This window comes from Melopsittacus undulatus, chromosome 17 (genome assembly GCF_012275295.1).
Source record: "Melopsittacus undulatus isolate bMelUnd1 chromosome 17, bMelUnd1.mat.Z, whole genome shotgun sequence".
In the NCBI taxonomy this organism is placed as follows: domain Eukaryota; kingdom Metazoa; phylum Chordata; class Aves; order Psittaciformes; family Psittaculidae; genus Melopsittacus; species Melopsittacus undulatus.
In genome coordinates this window covers 1,673,801-1,696,778 of record NC_047543.1, presented here as the reverse complement: position 1 = coordinate 1,696,778, position 22,978 = coordinate 1,673,801, and the positions used below count along the sequence as shown (strand labels likewise).

The window sequence follows — 22,978 nt, the reverse complement described above, 5'->3', positions numbered from 1 at the left end:
CTTCTCAGCAACTTCACTGACCTAGAGTTAAGATGAGCAGTAACTCTTTTGACTGTACTGCTGTCTTTTTGGTGACTTTTTGATTCTTCTTGTGACTTGATGTCAAGATTTGCTTTTAGCTGTGTCATCTTCTGTTGCGTCTAAGGATGTTCAGCTTTATCTGCAATGCACCTTGCTTATTTCTTCTCCAAGTCTGCTTTTAATCTTCTGTTGATTTTCATCTCTGATTTCTCTGTGACTGACCCTTCCCTTGAGTGAGTTTAAACCATCAGTTCTGTGTCAATCATTTGCTCACACCAGCCTGTGTCAGAGATGATGGTTTTATTGCTGGGGGAAGTTCATTCTCCATTTCCCCAGCAGGTGGTACAAGCTCTTTGTGCATGAAGGACAGCAATTCTGCTTCTGGGGATACCTCCTAGCTTAAGTCTCTGAGCTCTGCTGTGTCATCAGGGTAACATTTGTCATCTCTGTTGTTGTCTGTGAAGATTCCTGTTTCTTGCTACTGCATGGAGAGTTCTTGTGTGAGAATGACACCATAACTCAAAAACTCCAAAGGTTCAATCTTTGCTATCCTAAAACTCATGCTTAGAATAGTGGTCCCACCTGAAGTGGACAAGATTGTTTTATTCTCTCATGTGCTTAAGGTGCTCACGAGGTCCATCTTCTTGGAAAAGGGTGAGGTATTACCTGAGCAGGCTTTCTGCCAATGCTTGGCTTCGTCATACTCTCCAGAGGTTTAGATGTCGCATACATGTAAGGCAAAGAATACAGGAAGATGCTTGGCTGCATGATGAGGACATGCATATGTTGTTTTTCCTTTCCAAACCTCTTTGGAATTGATGGGGTTAAGAAAAGTAATCTTTACTGATTCGACTCATTTCTGGCAATGAGAGGAACAAGTCGGCATGAGCATGGTTTCAGTTTGTACTGTGGCTCTTCAGCACTGTGAGGCAAGGGGAGCTGTGATGAAGTCACACCTTAGAGTGTACATCCTGAAACATGACTTCATCTGACACAGCACAAGCACATCTGGGCATTTGGCAAATGACATAAATCACTAAAGAAACTCTCTGCTGCTTGGTTGAGGATGTGTAGAATAGGTTCTCAACAGCCAACTTTCATTGCCTTTTATCATACATGCTTTCTGCAGGCTGTCAGGAAGCAAAAACCAAGTTAAGGCTCAAGTGAGGTAACCTGCCCAGGCTTTCTCTTTGTCTTTTGGGATTTAGGCTCATCTTGCTTGATGTGCAATGCTGGCAGGTTTTGATCTTTCCCATACTGAGCATATGTAGAGAAGCAACGGTAAGCTAAGTTTGTCTCTTTCTTCATGGGGTTAGCTTCCAGGCAAGCCTAACATATGGGGAACGGTTCCATAGCAGCTCCATAGGTAAGCCTGTGCTAACCCTTCTCAGAATGAGGGTGGCCGCTTGCTAGTCATAAATGTGACATCTGTAAGTCATGGAGAGATCCTGTGTGTTGACTTGGCTGGTGTAGCTGCTGTGTTCATGTGCATGCTGGCTTCTTACACTTTGCTTCCCCACCCATTAATGTGAGTGCTGAGTCTGAAATACTCCTTCTGCTAGAGAATACAGTACATGTCTTTTGTCTTCTGTTTCTGGGTATAAATCTCACTTCATTGGTGAAGGTATTTGAGATGTGCTGCAGCCCATAAAGCTTTCCAAATAGGTTTCACTCAAGAATTATGATGCTCCTGTCGCTTGTGGGCACTAATATATCAGTTTGTCAGAAACAAAGGCTTAATATTCCTGCTGTCAATCTGTTACAGTATTTCAATATGAAGACCTGTGTTTTGTGTCAAGATCTCCTTAGAGCCCCCAGGTCTTGTCTTTTGTCTAGCAAGTGGTTGTCTGTGGCCCTGAAAGATCTTGTATATTAAATATTCCAGCTGATGGTTGGCATTTGGTGGTTGGTGGGGTTTTTGAAGCCTTTTTCCTGTACTAGCACTGCAGGAAAGGACAGTGACTGTCAGAGACCACCAAGGAGTGGGCGGAACTCAATTATAAAGACAGAATTTGTAGGACATGGTGTATTGTGGCCCTTTATCTGTTACCAGTTTGTGTTCTGGTATTACCATGCAATAAGAAAATGAAGAATGGAGAAAGTTCTTCCCTGACTGCTAGGATGCAGAGGATCAGTTCCTTCTTCTTAGACCTAATTGTTCAGATCAGATGGGGTTACAAAGCAATATTACATGCTGACTGTCTGATATACTTGTTTTCCTTAAATGTGGTCTGTGCTGATTTTTTTCTCTACAGTCTGACCTCACAATGGAAAAAATATCTGCACTAGAAAACAGTAAGAACTCTGACTTGGAGAAGAAGGAGGGGAGGATAGATGACTTATTAAGAGTAAGTATTTCAAGTGGAACAGCTCTTCAAAAAGCTGCTATTTAAAGATACCTAGAATGCATGTGCCAGCTAGGCTGCAGAGCAGGACTTTGTATATGATCTGTAGAACCAGTTCTCACAAGGTAAAACAGCTCCACAATCAGCAAGAGAATTGTGTGGCTTGTGGCAACTCTGGACCTGTTTGAATCCACAGGGACTGTAGCTGTGCAGTGAAGTTGTAGCTCAAGTGTTAGTGCCTCAGCAGTGTTACACACTTGTGTTTTGTGGACTAACCTAACATGTTTCTCTGCAGAATTATTCCCCTCTTCTAAGTACTTAGCAGGTGACTCTGCTTTTTGTTGAGCAGCCTGTTCAGTAGCCTCTCAATAGACTGAGAAGTTGTATTCTGAAATGCCCATTCATGGAAGTCAGTGACACGTATATAGATAAGGAGAACATCTTTTGGTCAAACAGAAAGAATAAAGCTCCTCTTAACCCACTAGTATTCTTCAATAAAAGATAAAAACCTTTAAATCAAGGATCTTGTCTTAATGGAGGAGTTCTAATTGATTTAGCTTTCATCAGCTGGAGAGGCATCTCTTGCGTAGTGTTGCAAAGGATTAGAAAACACATTAAAGGGAGAAGAGGGGAAAGGAAGGGGCTCTTGTGTTAGTGTGTATCTGGTCTCAGCACCTGAAAGAGCTGAGACAAACTTGTACAGACACCCTTTGCTGTTTAATCAGCCACCAGATTGACTGTTGGTTGGAAGGGGGATGGTTAAATTTATCTTCTTAGTGAAAACAGTTGCACATAAAATCCTGCTGTACACCGTGGTGGTGTTAAAAACAGCAGCTGTTGCTGGGAGCAATCTGTATGTGGGGTTGAGGGATAGTAACTCAAACATTAATTTAATTGAAAGTACAAAGGGAGTTACCCCATCCTTTTCCTCTGCCAGTATTGTGGCAAAAGAACAAGGATAGATCAGGGGTGACTCAGCTGTTTTGAGACTTGGGAGCTGTGGCAAGGTCTTAAGTGTTTAAAAACCATAAGAATTAAACACCTTTTGCTTATGTTTAATCTCACTGTACTTCAGTTCCTTCTGTGTAAACCAGGATGATGGCACTTGCCTGTTCTAGAGGGCTCTTAAGATTTGGGTGGGTTAAAGACTGAAGAGCTTGGCTTGAATGCTTTGCTAAGGAACCTAGTCGTTTTTTACTCTGCTGGTGTGCTTATTTTAATCTAATCCCTAGAGCTAACTGGAGAAACCTCTTCCTAAGCAATGCTTAGTTTGGCTCTTTGAGTGGTTTAAAGCCAAAGGGTTTTCTTCTCTGTTCACTTTCAGGCCAACTGTGATTTGAGACGACAGATAGATGAACAGCAGAAGATGCTGGAGAAGTATAAGGAGCGGTTGAATAGATGTGTAACGATGAGCAAGAAGCTGCTTATAGAAAAGGTGAGCAGAGGACTAGCCACGTCTCTGCAGTCACAGTTCACACCCTTGAAAACTTCTCTCTTCTTTTTAGCATTGAAAACCTGCTCCTGTTGGTTTGGTGTCTTGAAATACTTCTTTGCAAATAGGGATGTCATTAAGACTGAAATGGTTCAGAATGCTTTGGCTTGGTTACTTTTCAGTCTGGGGGAGTGATCTCCCTTGCTAAAGTGAAATAGTCTGAGCTGTAGATGCAGCAGCATTACTTGATTTGGAAACTCATACACCTGAAAAGCAACATTGTCCAGCTCTGACAGTGCAAAAGCAGTATCCCATTGTGCAGTGAAATTGCCAGATATACTCTGTGATGTGGGCAAGTGATTTAGACCTTTCCTTCTTCCAAACAGCAGAATTGGATATCATTGCTTTGTGTAACATGCAAAACAACACATTAAAGACACTGGGGAAAGTGCCAGGCTGGTCTTTACCAGTGTCCAGCCTGCTTTGGTGTTGAGAGATTTCTTGATGGTTAAACAATGCGAGGTTTGATTGCTCTTTCACCTGCAGGCCTATTACATCTATTGTTTGTGGGCACTGGATGGGCAAAACTTCCAGGGTGCTGGCCAGTACATACAGTCTGTTTGAGCTGATTTTGTCACAGAGCTGATTGTTCTTGGCTGACTCCCCTTTCTGGGAGGATTTGTAACTGTGAGCTAGGTGTTAGGTACATCTGGGTTTCACACAGGTGGTCTAGAGCTCCAGTGAGGAGCTTTGCTGCTTCATCTTTAATCCTAACTGAGTGAAACTTTGCTGCTCTCATCTCAGGCCTTGGAAATTTCCTTTTACTTAACCAGGAACACTCTGAGACAGATACCATCACCAGTTTTGATGCATTGGTGACCTAACTGAGATGGTGTCACATTTGGGTGTGGTGCCAGTCTGGGATTGAGCTGGCTGATCACTGTATCTTCCTCTTAACGGTCCTTCAAGGTGCATTTTTGTCCCCCATCTCCCATTTGAGTGAGTAAGAGGCTGATCAGACCACACTTGTAATCTGGCTAAACTACTGGTACAAAGGGATAGTTTTAATCTTATTGCTAGACTGATTTCATAGTCATATTGCATAGACTGATTCATGACTGTTATCATAGAATGGGTGAACTGCCCAAAAGGAGTTATGGGGAGGTAAAAATGAGGCTGAAATGTCAGAAAGGAGGCAAACAAATGCTTGTCAAACCAGTGTGAAGCAAGCAGTGGTTTTCAGCTGGGTTTCAGGTAAGCAGTACTGGAACAATAGAAAGTGAGAAGAATTGGCAGTGATTTAAAGCACAGCAGAGCTCTTAGTTGCTGATTTATGGCTTCTGTTTTTACATGTGTTCTGTTCTGTTTTCAGTCAAAACAGGAGAAGATGGCCTGCAGAGATAAGAGCATGCAGGATCGATTGAGGCTAGGTCACTTCACCACGGTGCGGCATGGAGCGTCTTTCACCGAGCAGTGGACAGATGGCTATGCCTTCCAGAACCTCATCAAGTGAGGACAGACAGACTTGTCTTTAACTTCAGAGGCATAGACAGAAAAGCTAAGCAGTTGTGTGTGATGTCTTGCATGTCAAAATGTGAGAATGGTGTGACTGATGCATGAAAGGATCAGATTGGAACACAGCTACTGACAATGGGAACGTCTTGGCATTGAAGTGAGAAATGTGTTTCCACTTAAAACTCCAGAGACTTGGCCTGGAATCAGATGGTTTGAGCTGGCCTTTGGGTTGGAAAGGAGTAGGCTGCCCCGTTGGGTATTCTTGGTGCACTTACCTGGCTGTGCAGTGCTTAGGGCACAGGAGTGGACTAAATACATATATTGTGAGTCGATCAATTTGATTTGCATACTTGCATATATTAGTCAATGAAGACTAATTAGCTTTTCTCTTTTTTTAAGTAGAAAGTAGAGAAGCTTAAAAGAGAAAATTCGTGCTACTAAACTTCTCTTGCCTCCTGGTAACAGTGATCAAAGGGGCTGCAGAAACCTGGAAATGAAGATCAGAGACCCTTTTATGCAGGATGTTAATGGAAATACCCACTCAATTCCCACCTGGCCTAGACCTTTAAGTAGGACTTGGCAAATTAATTGCATTAGAGAGAGAGCTATGTGTGATCCTTTAAAATCATATCACTTCTCCAGAGTCTGATAGGGAGGTGCAGTTCTTGTTAGGTGCAGATTAAGGACTTCATAATTCTTCCTTAGGTTGTGCTGTAAGACATGGAAGAAATACTTCTGGCATATTTACCTGCAGTCTCAGTCTCTTTAAAAAGTGAATTAAGTACGTCAATGCTCAAGTCATTTAGACTTGAAATGTCAAGAGTGCTTTTATCCCTGTAAAATGTTTTAAGATGGTCCTTTTATCCTGGAGGAGAGACTGTTTTCTCAGTGAAATTGGGAATGCTGTTTATGTTTTAGAGAACTAAGGATAGTTTAAGTGCACCCCTGAGCAGAAGGGTACTTTTTCAGACAGTGCCAGACTTCAGGAATACTTTAACAGGAAAGTCTGAGATTTAGAACAGAGCCTTCTAGGAAAAAGTGTGTGGAAAGTTAGTGCCTAACCATGGATCCCTGGCTTTTCCGTGAGGTTAGCAGCTCTTGGGTTTGGATATCCTTGGCATGAATAAAACCTTTCACTTACTGAAAGGTTTCTGTGGGCCAGAAAAAGAATCCCCTTCTATGTAAAAATACCTTTAAAAATATGAGTCATGATGCTTGGCACATCCTCCTTCCCAGTACAAAAATATTTTGTTACTAATCTTACAAGTACAACTGATTGGAAAGTCATTGCTCCAATCTGTTCAGAACAGATGCTGAAGAACAACCAAGTACAGACCATTAGTTCTCTGCTTCATGGTTTTTTCCCTACTCTCTTCTTTCCAGACAACAGGAAAGGATAAATTCCCAGCGGGAAGAAATAGAAAGACAACGAAAAATGTTAGCAAAACGGAAGCCACCTGCAATGGGACAGACCCCTCCAGCCAGCAACGAGCAGAAGCAGCGCAAGAGCAAGACCAATGGAGCAGAAAACGAAACGTAGGTTCCATTGCCTTCTCTGTGCCTTGCAGAGCTGCATGCTTTGAGCAGAGCACAAACTCTCCTGGGAAATGGAATCTTGCCCTTGCCTCTAGGCTTCACTCCATGCACAAATGAATATTGTGGAATTAGCCTGGCATTCAGCAACATCTGGCTGCAGTTCTAAATAGTTTTCATTGGAGTAAAGCAAGGAGCATTGCTGAGGCCAGACTTTTGAATGCAGTGCTTTTTCAGTGTTCCTGTTGCATCAAGTTGGGAAAGTGTTGCAGCTCCAGAATGGATTTCAGTGTCACTGTATGATACGTGATGTTTTTTTAAGGACACAGAATGAGAACCCATTTAGAAGCCTTTTTTTCTGTGCCATTTCTGGAGAGGCTTTTCGAACAAGTAATTGGGTATACTGAAGAAAATGATGCTCTCTCTAAAGACAGTGTATTAAGCATTGGCCTGTATCTCCAAAGCTGTCCTTTCCATTTCCCTGACTCAGGTATCCACAAAGGTAATTGAAATGCTACTTCTTACAGAAGATTTCTCCCCCCAGCACCTCTTTTGAAATGACTGATGCTCCAAGAGTCACAATGTTCTTGTGAGACAAAGCTTTTCTCTTCAAGAAATTGATAACATTATTTTTTGGAAGTTTTTGTTGGGTGGGAATCCATTCAATCAGAGATTTCCCGCTACTTTCTGCCTGTTTCCTTTGCAATCTTTATTTATTGCTGTTGGCTGATACCATAACTCAGTGATACTTTTCTTGCACTATGACATCTCCTGGCCATGACTTGACCTCAGGAGTTCCTGGACCCCTTTGAATTCTTGGTCTTGGTTGAAGCAAAAAGCTCTCACTGCCTCTTGCAGTCACAGCGGAGATGACGCATAACTGGGTGAATCCTGATATTCAGGGTGCTCTCAGCCCCCAAATCAGGTGCTGGTTCCTGGAGATCACGTGTGTTGTACCGGAGGGCGCTGTGTGCTTTCCGCAAGTGAGTGGCTTGAATAGAGACACTGAGCCCTCATTCTGGCTAAGAGAGCTTAAAGAGAACTAAATCATGTTCTAAAGCCATCCTTTTCCATTGCAATTTGAGTTTAGAGAAGTAAATTGGATGCCAGTGCCTGGATATTTTGAAGTGGTGCTGTTCTTTGTGGTAATCTTTCACTTATAAAGGGCAGGATGAAGCTTTCCCCATTTCTGTTGGGGCAGCTGTAGTGTGGCATATTCTGAAGACATGGCAGCACAGATCCTGATGTCTGGAAATCATGACAATGTGATACCAAGTGAGCTTCTGCCTATGTTGTGAGCCTGCCTTGACACAATCTACCTTTACCTGGGTTTGATCAAAGCCTTTCTGTGCTCCTTGACTGATATAATTCAGGGTTTTATCATTGTGGTTTTGAAGAGCTTCTAGTGGTGTTGTTGAGGAAAACTGCTTGCCAGCATATGGATCATGTGGAATGGTTTAGCTTGTGGAAACATGGGTTTGCAGTTCAGCTGAAGCAACTGGACTGACTAACTGCTTGCTTAAGCATAGTGTGGAAATGCATTTGTTGGACTGCTACGTATCGGGTACAAAATGTTCTAGCTTTTGGAGGGAGTCTTTTAGGCAAGTTGAATCTAAGAGTTTCTGAAAGTTGAATGGGAAGCAGCCAGCCAGATTCCTTCCCCTGAGTTTTGGGTCTTCTTTGCTTCATGGTTGTTGCTGTGTCTGAAAAAGGAGAGGAAGTTCCCATGATGCAAATTCAAACACGTGCTCTCCTGAAACTGGTTTCTAGCCTCTGAATGAGAAAAAGATTTGCATTCAGGAGCAATAATCTGGGGTTGGGGCTTTTTGAGGTCTGCTAGGGCAGGTTGGGCACCCTTTGAATCCTCAGCTGCAGTAGAACTGGTGTGTTTTAGAGCCTTCTTGATATTTGCAGTGCTTGCTGCTAACAGGCAGCTATTTTGGGCACTGGTAGCCTGGTGGTACTCATTACATCTCTTGCTCAACAAGTAGACTGTTGGTGTTCAGGCCTTTATTTCATTGTGCACAAGGATATGTGGGAAGTTTGTTGCTGATTGATTCAACTGTCTTTTTATTCCTTTATACAGCAACACCAACAAAGACCTAAACTTTTGGGATGTTTTTTTAGGTTAGCTGGAGCTGATTAAAGTTCAGGCTGTCAGGGGTGGATGGCGGGGGGGGGGGGGGCTGAATTAGGATGCTTTCATATGAAATGAGACAACATGTAAACATTTATGGTCCTGGCTGTCTTTTCTGGCTGTAATTTGTAATAAGCAGTTCCTTATGGTTGTGATTCTTTCAAAAGGAACTTGGCTTGTGAGTTTGGGGTGAAATGCATCAGTTAACAACTGCTTAAACACTTACTGCAGATATGTGGACCCTTGGTGTTATCAACAGCAGAGAGAAGTTGGGGCATTTCAAGATGAGCATGTAGCTTAATGCTGCCTCCTCTTGATTCACTACACAGTGAGCCAAGGTCCCACAGCCCCATACAGACCTAAGACTCATCCGCCTCTTGAAGCTAGCTGTGGTGTTGATACTGTGGAGACCACATACTTCGTGGTATGCAGAGCATAACTATTGCAAGAGGAATCCTTCTGGGATAAGTTTTGACCTCAGTTTAGTTTCACAAAGAATAGTTGTATGCGGTCATGTGCATATTCTTGTTTACAAAAGAAGCAGAAACAGTTGGTATGGGCTTCACAGCTTTATGATCACGTGTGTGTTCTGCAGATTGTTAACTTTATCCTGTGGGTTGAAACCTAATGCATTGGATCTGTCTCTTTTATGCAGGTTAACGTTAGCAGAATACCATGAACAGGAAGAAATCTTCAAACTCCGTCTAGGTCACCTTAAAAAGGTAAGAACTATCTGCAGGAAAGGCTTTTAGGTGGGTTTTGATGCAGTGTTCTGTGAACAATAGCATTTCTCTGATAATTGAGAGGGTTTTCTTGCTTGAAAGGGATGGCCACGATTTTGTAATGATTTTTTTTTCCAAGGCAGCGGTATTCAGGGAAGCTGTTCTTTGCTTTAATAAATAGATTCCTGTGTTCTTACATACCATTTCATGTGGGCAGTTCCACTGTTTTGATGCATCTTATCCTGTCACTGTGACCTGCCTTGTGGTAGGCGCTGTGTGTGTCTAATATGGGGGAATAGGACTGAATGGATCAAGGGAAGAAAATGATGAGAACACACCAAAAGCTGCAACTATCACTGACTTTCCCATTTCTGTGCAATATCAAGTAGCCAGCATCATCACTAGCAGCCCAATAAAACCTCTTGGGCTTTGGGAAGCTAGGACTGTTCATGTGGTTGTGGCGCGTATTTGTTTTCGAATACACGGGCTTCAGTAGGAACTGTACCTGCAAGTGAGGTTCTCTTTAAATAAGCTGTTGGTTACCTTGAAAGTGATTGCAATAACCTATAAATAAGTTTTCTGGGACACTTCAACAGATGAGGTACTGAAACAAAATAGATGCCTTCTGTGATTTTCTCTTTAACCATGATCTCCACTGAGGCCATAGAGTTTTCTTTCCCATATGAAACAAAGAGGAAGGATGCAAATACATTGCTGGAGTGCCCTTTCTTTTCTCAGGTGGTGCCTGAGCTCTCCACTTAGTTTTTTCCTTTAACCTTGACACCCAAGTTGAATGCAAGGCCTCATTAATGCTGCGGTGCTCCTTGTTATTTTCAGTAGCAGGGGAAAGTTAATGCACCCATAGAATCTGCTGGCACTCTGCCCATTGTGTTTTACTGACTTGTGAACAAAGATGAGTGATATGGGCAGCAGCATGCAGAAGGCATGCTTGTTCTACAGCTTCCACATTGCTGGAGTGGATTAATTGCAGATCCATCTATGCTGGCATGTCGTTTGCCACCCTGGAACAGAGGAATCCATTTGGAAATGGATCTTAATGGAAAATGAAGTAATGTTCTGGGATCGTGGCATTGTCTGAGTCTGTGCTTATCCTTCTCCACTTTTGGAAACTGGCTCATTCTTTATGCCTAAAAATAGATCAAGTTGAGAAGAGAAGGAACAGTCACAAGACAAATGGGTAACTGTGTCCCTTGAGGTATATATACCAAATAATACAGCTCAAGGCAAGTGTTTTAATTGAGGTTTGTAGCCCTGTCCACAGTGACGTGAATTTTAGTGTCGTGCTTGAGGGCACTAGAACTTCAAGCTTTACAAACAGGGTACCAAAACCTCTATGTGGCACTAAGTTACACTCTGACCTCTCCTGTCCATCACTGCTAATAGGACCTGATGTCCTTTCACATTCTCCATCCTCTCTGGATGCTGCCCCTTTCCCCTGTGGCATCATGACATCCTAGTTCCTTACTTCTGAGGGCCATCCTCTATCTCCAGTAACTTCTTCCCAAGTGGAATTACATCTGTGTTTCCATAAATGAGACAGAAATGCTAACTGCATTGTCTTACACAGCATTGTTTTCCTTTTGTTTTTCCTTGTGCAGGAAGAAGCAGAGATCCAGGCAGAGTTGGAACGGCTAGAGAGGGTTAGAAATCTACATATCAGGGAATTGAAAAGGATACATAATGAAGATAATTCACAGTAAGCACATGGGATCTGGGGACAAGAATGTAGAACAATTTCTGTGTTTGTCCCCTTCAAATGGGAAACAGTCTGCTTGAAATTGGTGTTACAACTTAGTATGGCACTTGACTGGGGGGGTGGCATGGTGATCAACTTGAAGTTCATGTAAAACAAAGGCTTCCAAGTGCATCAAGGTACCATTATGTAGCTGTTCATCAGTAGAAAGTGATCACATGGGATCAGATCTGTCAGTTGTTAACACATTTGTAATATTTCTCTGTCTTAATGTAAAAATGTTGTTTCTAAGCTGGGTAATAGCTGTAACCTGTTGTGAGTAGATCCCATCAGTTCTGTCAGTGCTCTTAAACTGTGTCTTTCTCGCCAGATTTAAAGACCATCCAACGCTAAATGATAGATACTTGTTGCTACATCTTCTGGGTAGAGGCGGCTTCAGTGAAGTATATAAGGTAAATGTGGAGTGGGAATGTGTGCTGTAATCTGAATCTGCAGGGAAACAGTACAGTAAGCAGCATTTTGTGCCTGTTTTCTCAATGGTGTATGGTTGTAGAGGGAAGAAAGGAGGATGAAGCACATGTTGCATCTGACTTGCATTGGGCAGCAGTTAAGGTTTTTAGGTTCTGCCCTTGTCTTCAGAGGCCAGATTTTGGACTTCATGAAAACGCTGCACCAAATCTGCAAGTTTTGTCAGGTCAGAAAAGCAAACCACTTGAAGAGGCAAGTGCTACATGCAGTATACCCAAAGTAGCCATGTTCTGTTGAGTATGGCATAGCAAGCCTGAACCTCACTGTAAATGAGAGAAAATACCTCCACTAATAAGAGCAAAGGCTGCATTTCCTGGGGGTAGGGGCCTTGCTTTCCTTGTGTCTTCATTTACACTCTGAAGTAGCAGACTGGGGAGGTATGTTTAGTCTTGGGACTTCCTTGGAAGTGTGTCAGCTCTCTTGCATGGTCAAGACCTGTGATGCTTTGGTGCTTGCTATTTGACTTATGTTTAGAGCCTTTCCAGTTCAGAATATTCCCTGTATCTGTCCTCACTAGTTTTTAATCCATGTGGAATTGTCTAGAATTAAAAGAACTATGTCAATGCAAAGATTGGAAACTTGAGGGTGATTTATTATCTTGATGCAGTACAATAGGTCTCTAAACTAGGGAGGGTGGGACTACTTAGGTAGTGAAAAAGAGAATGTGAGATGTGCTCTGAATTGCTGCCTTTGCTGACTAAACAGAAAGCCTTGGTACCACAGCTGAAAGCAAGAGGGTATGAATGCTTCAAAACTGTCTGTGCTCAAGAGTTGTAACTATGGTATTGAAACAAAGGGATGCTTAGCCCTTCTTCTTCAGGGTCTTGGCCAATCTATTAAGCCTAAGAAATTAAGTATACAACTTGTAAGATGGACACAGATTATCCTTGTCTGCTTACAACAGGATTTTGCCCCATCCTATAATTACTAGCTGTTGCTGCTCTCAGACAAGGTAAAAGCTTCCTGCATTTTCCAAGAGCACAATTCCAGAGATCCATTCTTTAAAGTCTGTTTAAATAGCAAGAAACTGGAGGGGAAAATAACAGCACAAGATTTATGCAGTGATGCCACTGAATTCTCCAGCTTCTAATTAAGATGAAACATGCTGCAAGATGGAGAGCTGAGCTACCAATGTGAAACAAAGTATTGGTTTGGGGTTGTTTTAACTGAGTGTAGAAAACGAGTTAGGGGGGAATAATGGCAGAGCCTTTTCCTGTGTGATGAACTGTCTATATTTTGGTAATTTGGCTTTTCTGATCCCATTGTAGCTTTGGTGGTAAAATGTCAGTATAAATGCAGCATTAATTCGATCCCATGGGGAAGGTCAGATCAAAGCAAGGCATATTCAATTGTTTTCAGAGTTGCTTGGTTTCATTAGTGAAACTAATTACATCAAAATGTGGGTTTGCTCCTCGCTTGGTATGTCGTAATGCTGATTTCCTGGGTGGGGATATTGGTTTGTTAGAGCTTGTCTGCTTTTGCAGTATTAACTTGAAGTTGTGATTCCTACTGATTTGCAGCTCTTCTCTCTGCAGGCATTTGATTTAACAGAACAGAGATACGTAGCTGTGAAAATACACCAGTTAAATAAAAACTGGAGAGATGAGAAGAAAGAAAATTATCACAAGTAAGTAAGGCTGTAAAGCGTTTCCAGGCTCCTTCCGCATTGGGTTACCCAGTGTCTAGTAACAGGCTGCCATTTTTTACCTGTGTTCTGCCACACTTCGAAGTCCACTCTGTCTCAGTAGTCACTTGGAAAAGTTACGGTCGGATTAGGAATCATGGAATGGTTTAAGTTGGAAAGGACCTTAAAGCTCAGCCAGTTCCAACCGCTGCCATGGGCAGGGACACCTTCCACTAGAGCAGCTTGCTCCAAGCCCCTGTGTCCAACCTGGCCTTGAACACTGCCAGGGATAGGGCAGCCAGTGCCAGCGCCTCAGCACCCTCACAAAGAAGAACTTGTGCCTAATACCTGATGTAATGTTTTAAGTGTGCACACACAGAGACAGTGTTCTGTAAACACCAGGTTTCAAAGCACCAGTAGTTCTCTATGAAGAAAGCATTAAAGTGGCTTCTCCTCTTCAAAATGTCTAAGCTCTGCTCTTACGGAAAGCAGTTGTTCATGCCCATCTTCCAGGTATGCACCTGTAGCTGTGCTCCACAAAAGCCTTCCCCTTCCCTAGAATACTCAACCTTTCACAGATGCTTAGGACTACACGTATGTCATGGCCTAGAAGGGAAGTAGAGGAAGCGTTTTGGTGTTGGTTACACTTGCTCCCTAAGACCATGGGTTTGCTAAGCTCTGCAGACTGGCAGCCAAGCCTTCTCCACAGAGCTTCAAAGATAAAGCTGTGATCTTAATTCCCCAACAAGTCACTGGGAGAAACTTGAGCTGAATAATATGAAGCTTGGAAGTTGGGCAGTTGAGCATCATGGAATTCTTCTAGAACTTGCTGAGTTTTGTGTTCTATCTTGGATCACTATCTTGGATCCCTTCACGATTAGTTATGAGGTTATTCTATTTTGGCAAGCAATACCATTAATCAAGATTAGTTATTTTGTAGCATGGCCAGCATTTGAGACACACTCTGATTCTGTGGTTCTTAACACAGTTCCTTGTTTGCTGTCTGATTAATAGTCATGGGTTGGACTGATGTTGGACTGCTGTGTGGTATGTCTGGGTTCGCTATCTGCAGAACTTAGAATTAAGTCACTTGCATGACTAATGCTCAGACTTTCCTTTTCTCAGACATGCGTGTAGAGAGTACAGAATTCACAAAGAACTGGATCACCCTCGAATAGTTAAGCTATATGACTACTTTTCGCTGGATACTGACTCGTAAGTTATGTTGCTGTGTCCTTTGTCTTGGTTTGACAGATTCACTGCCAAGTATTTGGTCTCTTAAAACTTCCGAGGAGAGTCCAGAGAATGTCCATGCCAATGTTACAGACTGTACTGCAGATATCTGAGGCAGTTTGAACACATGTGGGTTTTCTAGTACTGCATTATGTCAGATGTGGTGCTTTACTAGTAGATCCTGCTTTTGGTTGGCTTGGGCAAATGCCCCAGCTTCTGGACCTAGCACTTAATGGGGAATCTCTGACCTTTGTACTGTTGAACACTGAGGGCTGTGTCCCTGGTAGCTGATCTTTAGAAAGGGATTAATAGACTGAAGGACTCTTAATATAATATATGACTGAATAAACGAATTTGGTTTCTCTTGGGTGCCTGAATTACAACAACTCTTATTTTGCCTTCAGGTTTTGTACGGTGTTAGAATACTGTGAGGGGAATGATCTGGACTTCTACCTGAAACAGCACAAGTTAATGTCGGAGAAAGAGGCACGATCTATTATCATGCAGATTGTGAATGCTTTAAAATACTTAAATGAAATCAAACCTCCCATCATACACTATGACCTTAAACCAGGTATGTTGTGTTGCTGGCTGCCGTGTTTATGGACGTAACTAAAGGTAATGGGTTGTAAGTAACGTGGGGAAGTTTACTTTGGTCAGATGGCAGAAAGCAGACAGGACTGTCTGGGAAAACTAACTTGAAACCGGAGAAGAACCCTAAAATGCATGGATCATGCTGTGAGAAGGGTATTGTCTCCCAGAATTGCAACATAGAACAGGGAAGCAACATTCCAGGAAAAGTAGCCTCTTTGCTCAGAACAAGCCCTTGAAACCACCAAGTGTCTGTGTTTGGTCTCTTAATGTCCCACTTGTATTCTGCTGTTGAGAGCTTCTGTTATTGCTTCATAAAGGTTCCCATAATTACTACTGTGTTTCATGCTCCCCTTCTTCTGGCTTATTCTTTCTGTAATCATCTGCCTGAAAACTCAGTGGCAGAAGCTAACTTGGAAGTGTTCATTTTATACAGCGTGTGGCAGCTCAAAAACCTCAGGTCTGCCTTTGAGTTCAGTATCATCTGCCATGTAGAAGGTCCTGTCCAAATTGCAGATTTCCCTTTGCCATTGGGCAAAATGAGGAGGGGAAAAATGGAAGTGTGTCCTTGTAGGGTGATGGATATTGCCTACATAGCATTTTCTCCTCGTCCAGTAAAATAAAGCAATCTCTTTGGACAGTTATCCCTGGCTCGTCTCCCTGTGCTGGTGGCACTTCATCAGCATTGTGTAACTGGTGTCTGATGTGGTTTATTGCATCAGCATGAGGAATCTGTACGGGAGGTGGTGCTGTTGCACTGGTTCTAGTGACCCTGTTACTTTCCCCCCCTCCCCAGATGCCTGTTCTCCTGTTGTCTGAGCATGCTGCAGAGCTCTGCCTACAGTTTGTCTAAAGCTCCAATTCATCCACTGCCATCACGCACAATTCTGCTGCTTTATTGTAGGCTTTGAGAGAAACAGTGATGATCGGACTTCTTGATCCATGATGGATTTGTAAAAGACTCTTGCCTAAGCAGTAATTGTGCTTTTTGAGCTTAGAAAGCCATTGGGGAATGCTGCCAGGAAGGAGAGAGTTTCTGGCTTGCCGAGAGACCAGGGCAAGTCAGGACTTCTGGGCAGAATGAGTCACTACTGTGTATGTGTACTTCTCTCCTTAATCCTCCTTTTTGACCTGCCCTTCCAAGGGGACCTTTGGGAGGGGTCAAAACAGACATGAAGCTCATTTGGCTAATAGGGCTCAGAATCTGGAGGCTCCGAGTAACGTCAGGCCACAGGGTGGTTTAGGGTTGGACAGATCAGTTCCAGCACTTGGAGGGAGCTGTGTTGTATGTAGAGCTCGGGGTACTGAGTGCTAAAACAGCATGTTCAGAGTGCCAGAGTTCACTGCAAGTTTTATTATTGCTTTATTTTCCTGCAAGATGTGTATCGTAAAGGGTTCTTTATTCCCTGTTTAGGTAACATTCTTCTAGTCAATGGTACCGCATGTGGAGAGATAAAAATCACAGATTTTGGGCTTTCCAAAATCATGGATGATGACAGCTACAACTCTGTTGATGGTATGGAACTGACATCGCAGGGGGCTGGTACTTACTGGTAAGCATTGCCTGGGGCACTTGCAAGTTACAGATCAAGAACAGTTTATAAACAGCTTTGGATTTATGTCAGCTCTCTGTGTGCTGCTGTTGTCTGTGACAGATTGAGACACTGGAGGTTTGAGACCCTGGAAACTGCTCTTGTTGTCACACAGCTCCTTTTGAGGCTAGCAGCTTTTTACGTTACAGTGGGTTAGTGTTTGTACATTTGAACACCATTTCTTATCCAAAGGGCCTGGTGAAATACTGCATATGTTGCTGAGATAGCAAGCTCTGGAGTGGAGCTTGGCTGCTATTTCACAGTCCATAATGGCATTGTCTAACAGTTTAAGCAAAGAGGAGGAAAATATTGGAAATATTGGCCTATTGGAAATATAGGTACATCAGGAGATGGAAGGAGTATTCTACTGCAATGAGGCGGTGAAAATCCATAGTTAGCTCTTACAAAGGATGTAAAAATCTCACAGTGCTGTCGTCTATAGCCAGAGCTTCCCTTTCAAGTGTCACATAAAAGATGTTTTCAGCAGTACTTTTATCAGTACAAATGTTGTCACTGCACTGAGAGCAAGACCTAGAGTGAGTGCCACTGAATCTGATTCTTAGCTGTTACCCAAGCTGCAGACTGTCACTATGGGCAACAGCTGTACAGCAGCATTTGTTAAGGTATTCTGTATCATACAGCTTTGTTCTGTTCCTGAAGATGGAGCTAACTGGTATGAGCAAGGCTGAGTGTCTCTAAGTCGGATGTGGCATCTGGGGTTGTATTTCTAGAAAGATGTATTTTGACTGGAATTGCTGGCTAAGTCCTTTTAACAACAAATACCAGTTCTGAAGGCAGAAGAAAATGGGGCTATTTTGTTTGCTGAGTAGCTCTTACCACAAGTGTCCAAAGAGTCCTTGGGAATCACTTCCCAGAAGGGATATGCCCTGATGATCTTGACCCAGAGATACACAGGAGTAAAATTGAGTCCCTCAAGTCCTGACCTCAGAAGCTTGTTCCTTCCTTTCTAAAGACATTGACTGAAGTTGTTTGGAGATGCTGCTTACAACCTGTTGTCCCTTCCTTCTAATCAGGTATTTGCCACCAGAATGTTTTGTGGTTGGGAAAGAACCTCCAAAGATTTCAAATAAAGTTGATGTCTGGTCAGTGGGAGTCATCTTCTATCAGTGTCTCTATGGCAGAAAGGTAAGAAAGCATTTCACTCCCCTCTTATTGGTAATTCCCAAACCTTTTGGGAGGCAGCCCTGGTTTCTGCTTCCTTCTCCTCCTCAGACTTAGAAGGTGCTTTTGTCTTGTCTCCTTCCAAGGTAATAAAGGGGAGAGAATTTATTAGATTGTGTTTCACTCTACATAGCACTTCCTTCAGAAGCATTGTTCTGGAGAGCATCTCTTTCCACTGGGCATGTTCCCACTAAGGCCATTATGGGCAGGACAAGTGTATCATTCAGGGCCTGATACATGAAGTTTTTTGTCTGGCATTGATTTGTGATGTTTTCAGTGCACTCTTTGTGGAGCCTGATACTGCTTGATGGCTGCACGTGTTATAGGAACAAAAGAACAGTAGGTACAAAGACCCACTCTAAGAGATCTTTAGGATGGGGTTTGGAAGGGAAGAGTGTGGATCAGGTCCTGAGAAAAGGTAATTTGGTTTATTGCAACAAAAGAAATAGGTTGGAGAAGGGTTCCATTAACCCTTGTTTTCACAAGTCTTTGGTTGTGAAAGCCTGGCACACACATGTGCTGTGCTGCTTCATTTTGTCAGTCACACAAATGATGGAATCGGCCCAGCAAAGATTGAAGTGGGTGAGTCTCCTGTCAGATTAGATAGATGAAGGTGCTCTTGTATGTGAGGTCTGGAAGCAGGTGGAGATCCATCTGAGCTAGAGATACCCTAGACGTGTTCCAGCTTGTCCCTGTTGTTCAGTTGAAGCACAGGAGCAATGTGTCCTGCTCACCTGGGTGGAGTCTGCAGCACCTCCACAGTATTCGTGGGCTTCTTGCTCAGGAAAGTGCTGATGTCAAGCTGATGAGCAGTAATATCAGGGGTTTTTAAGGCCTGTCACCAACCTTTTAACAACTGTTTTCCATGTTTTCTTGGTAGCCCTTCGGTCACAACCAGTCACAGCAAGACATTCTGCAGGAGAACACAATTCTGAAAGCTACTGAGGTGCAGTTCCCTCCAAAGCCAGTAGTCACACCAGAAGCAAAGGTAAAGCTGTGTATGTCAGTGATCAACACTGGCAGCTCTATCCTCTTGGTCTCCCTAAACCAGCAGGAGCCCTGTTTAATGCTTGCATTGAGTGGTCAGTGGCTTTGCATTGTTGTAGGTGCGGGGATCATAGAATCATAGAGTGGTTTGGGTTGGAAAGGACCTCAAGATTATCCAGTTCCAGTCCTCTGCCACAGGCAGGGATGCCTCGCACAAGACCAGGTTACTCCAAGCCCCTATGTCCACCCTGGCCTTGAGCACTGCCAGGGATGGGGCAGCCACAGCTTCTCTGGGCACCCTGTGCCAGCGCCTCAGCACCCTCACAGGGAAGAACTTGTGCCTTGGATCTAACCTGAACTTCCCCTGTTTCAGTTTGAACCCATCACCCCTTGTCCTGTCCCTACAGTCCCTGACAAAGAGCCCTTCTCCAGTGTCCCTGTAGTCCCCTTCAGAACAGGAGGGCTGCTCTGAGGCCTCCACACAGCTTCTCCTCGCAGCCCAATTTTTCATAGCCTGGCTTTGTATGGGAAGTGCTCCAAGCCCCCTTTTCATCCTCATGGCCTCCTCTGGACTTGTTCTAATACCTCCATGTCCTCCTTATATTGGAAACACCAGAACTGTACACAGTTCTGAGCAGTTGAACAGTGCAGTGTGTGCTTTTGCCCATGCTTCCTGGTAAAAGGTGAGCTTCTGGTGCAGGAGGTAGGCTGCCTCTGTGGTCACTGGCAAAGGGATTGCAGGGTGCTTGCATTGTCAGACTGGCCCTGCTCCCAAAAGTGTGACCTGACAGAGAAAGCTTCCTGTTTGTGTCCCATCTACTAATTCTTGCTTTGCCTTTGGGGTGTCTGCAGGCATTTATCAGACGCTGTTTGGCCTACCGAAAGGAGGACCGGATAGATGTCCAGCAGCTGGCCTGTGACCCGTACTTGCTGCCTCACATCCGCAAATCTGTATCCACAAGCAGCCCAGCTGGAGCTGCTATTGCATCAACCTCTGGATCATCCAATAACAGCTCTTCAAACTGAGACAGAGGAATAGGCCAAAAACAAACTGCTTGAGAAACAGGCAAAAAAGACTTCGAGAAACAGCTTTGGAATAAAGGAATCTGCAAGGGTCTGAAGATACCTGTACCAGGTGCTTTTTTTCTCTTGCTTTTTTCCATCCATAGAGCATGACAACATCAACTCTCATCAAGAAAACCTTCGGCATCTAGGCCGAGCCATGTGGATAGGAGATGGCTTGAGGTTTATCCAGTAAGTGACCACAAAAGGGTGGCTGCTCTGAGCAAGGAGGGGAAACTCAAGAACATACAAACAAAAAAGATGTGGTTCCATGTACTGTGAACTTCTGAACATGCAGCCTTGGGGAATCCAGGACGCCGTGTGTGCTTCATATGAAGAATGTGGACTTTGGAAAAAGACTGGGCTAGTCCAGTGTTGATATTTAAACATTGTTCTTTTTCTTTTAATAAAGTTTAGGTAACATCTCCTGAAAAGCTCGAAGCACCAAGGTTCAGCTGGGGATGGTATATGACTCTTTGCCCTTTGGAGGGGAAAAAAGTTGATCCTGCCTGTTCATGGCACTAGAGTTAGTGTTTTACCCCTAATTAATTTCAATTTTTAAAAAACGAAAAAAATAACAATTTTTTTGGAAGAAAACAGTTTTCTGGTCTCAAAGTGAAACCCATATTAGCAGGCTCCTGGCAGTGCCCGTGCTGCAGATGGGGCAGCTCTCTGCTCCCTTGGGAAGAGGGCAGCGAAGCCCACAGGAAATGAGGCCTTGTGTTGCTCTCCTGGGATCAGAGTGGATCATGGCTCCTCTGCCACAAGGTTTTCAGCTGCTGCTTCACAGCTCTCACAACGGTTGCTCCTTTTTAACCTACCTCAAGTGCTGTTCTTTTTGCAAACACCCCTGACATGCCCAGGAGGTGTTCCCTGCTCTCGTGAGCATGAGACTGGTGAAAAGGCAGGCAGTGGACAGGAAGGAATGGGAGCACAGCTCAGTGATCACAGGTATGATCCGTGCTCACACAGTACTGTACATAATCTTGTTCATGTTATACAGATCCCAAGCTGAAGCTTTATCTCGGCTCAGTGAGGTGACTTGGCAGCAATGCTTCCTCTCTTCCTTAACACTTCCCTTATAAAACTTGCTGACTTTCCTAAGCTGCTGCCCGTTTCAAATGAGATGGAATGAGAGAAGGCTCTTGAAGGGAGCAGACACCTTAAGTATTGCTCTCGTCTCCCTTCTGTAACCTGCCTAGAGGGGTCTTACCCCTTCAGCTGTAGCCTGCCTGTTGTGAACGCAAGCCTCTTGTCCCTACTCTGCCCCTTTCACCACCCCCATCTAAGGAAGACTGAAAACACACACAAAAAGCACAGCACTTGAACATGTGGCAGCCAGGTTGGAGCGCTCTGAGCATGTGGCAGGAGCTCAGAGCCAGAACCATTTAAAGATGCAGTGTTGGAGAGCAGGGTTTGTGGTGGAGGGAGCAGAGCAGTGCGCTACTGCAGTTCAGGGTGGTGGTTAAAAACCAGATCACCCTGTGCACATTTAACCCACTGTGGGGTGGACTGTGCTCTACAGCACCTCCAGGGTTGTCCCCACAGCTCCAGCAGCACGTGAGTTGTTTGGGACACTTGGTGTTCAAGTGGTGTTATTGTGGCAAGTGATGTTCTCCATCATGCCCTTTCAGAGAGCTGCTGCTTGCCTGCCTTATTGTAAGCCATCGTCTGCAAATATTATGCTTAAACCTTGATCAGGATTTTTTAGTTAACTGAAAAGCAGAGGAGTCTGTTGGAATTAAGCAATGGACCTGGAAGTGGAGAGAATGCTGCTGCTTTGATTTTTGTTACTCTTTTGTAGTGACTCTTGGGCTTTCAACTGGATGTTCTTCACTCACAGCTGCATTAAGGTGGTCTCAAAACTGTCGTGTTTTCAACAAAGAAATACTGCATCTTTAAATCCTCAGCTGTAATTTCTAACCCTTTCCATCCCTGCTGCTCTGTTGCAGAAGTTAACTGTTTAGCAAGCAGCGCTTTGACATGTCTGTGGCAGGCAAAATCAGGATTGATGTTTCACCCCGTTTGCTGGAACTGATGATTTGGTATCTGTCTACATCAGGGAGGATTCTACAAGGGTTTTTCTGTCCCAGCCCTGTTGTTTCTGGGACATGCAGCGTGTGCTGTCCCTGTGGGTGTGAGGAGTTGTGTGTCAGAAGCATTTCTTCCCACTGCTCAACACCCATCCAGGGGCCTGGGGACAGTGTTGGCCTCTCCTGGGGCTGGCAGTGGTGAAGAACCCTGGTAGAATTGTGCCTGTGACACCTTCCTTGTTAATATGGGTTTCACTTCCAATAACAGACCCCATTGCCACACTGTTCATTTACTTCAAGGAAAGTGTATGAAGAATTTGTAACTTAAACCAGGCCAGACTGTTTTGGCTCTACCCAACAGATGAGACATGGATATTAAAATAAGTTTTAAGAAACACATTTGCTTGGCTCTTACTCTTTTGCTCTTCAAGCATTGGCAGGAGCTCTCTTGCAGTGGTTGCGTGGAGGTGACATGGGGCAGGTTGAGGAAGGCTGCACATACAGCTCGGGGCAGTGAGATCTCTGCAGTTGAGTGGGGAATCAGTGTCACTGGTGTTGATCTTGGTCTGGAACATCAACACAGATGGAGGTGGGTTTATCCTTCATTTCCCATAGAGTAGTAGCTGCCCTTAGAAGCTATATATGTTCAGGGGACAAAACCAGGCTGTGGGGCAGCCACAGCTTCTCTGGGCACCCTGTGCCAGTGCCTCAGCACCCTCACAGGGAA

General features: G+C 43.9%; 1 protein-coding gene across 7 annotated transcripts in view; it reads left to right on the top strand.

Moving 5' to 3' along the window:
- Positions 1 to 22,650, top strand: part of LOC101880692 (serine/threonine-protein kinase tousled-like 2) — a 42,463-nt gene extending 19,813 nt beyond the window's left edge. For all 7 annotated transcript variants that reach the window (XM_034070090.1, XM_034070092.1, XM_034070087.1 and 4 more), the window contains 14 exons: positions 2,277 to 2,369; positions 3,691 to 3,801; positions 5,171 to 5,307; positions 6,697 to 6,849; positions 9,639 to 9,705; positions 11,325 to 11,422; positions 11,790 to 11,871; positions 13,483 to 13,574; positions 14,697 to 14,786; positions 15,209 to 15,378; positions 16,810 to 16,948; positions 18,022 to 18,133; positions 19,050 to 19,157; positions 20,009 to 22,650. In XM_034070090.1, coding sequence (XP_033925981.1) covers positions 2,277 to 2,369; positions 3,691 to 3,801; positions 5,171 to 5,307; positions 6,697 to 6,849; positions 9,639 to 9,705; positions 11,325 to 11,422; positions 11,790 to 11,871; positions 13,483 to 13,574; positions 14,697 to 14,786; positions 15,209 to 15,378; positions 16,810 to 16,948; positions 18,022 to 18,133; positions 19,050 to 19,157; positions 20,009 to 20,182 — 1,626 coding nt within the window. In that variant the 3' untranslated portion in view covers positions 20,183 to 22,650. The remainder of the gene's footprint in view (positions 1 to 2,276; positions 2,370 to 3,690; positions 3,802 to 5,170; positions 5,308 to 6,696; positions 6,850 to 9,638; positions 9,706 to 11,324; positions 11,423 to 11,789; positions 11,872 to 13,482; positions 13,575 to 14,696; positions 14,787 to 15,208; positions 15,379 to 16,809; positions 16,949 to 18,021; positions 18,134 to 19,049; positions 19,158 to 20,008) is intronic.
- Positions 22,651 to 22,978: the final 328 nt, after the last annotated feature.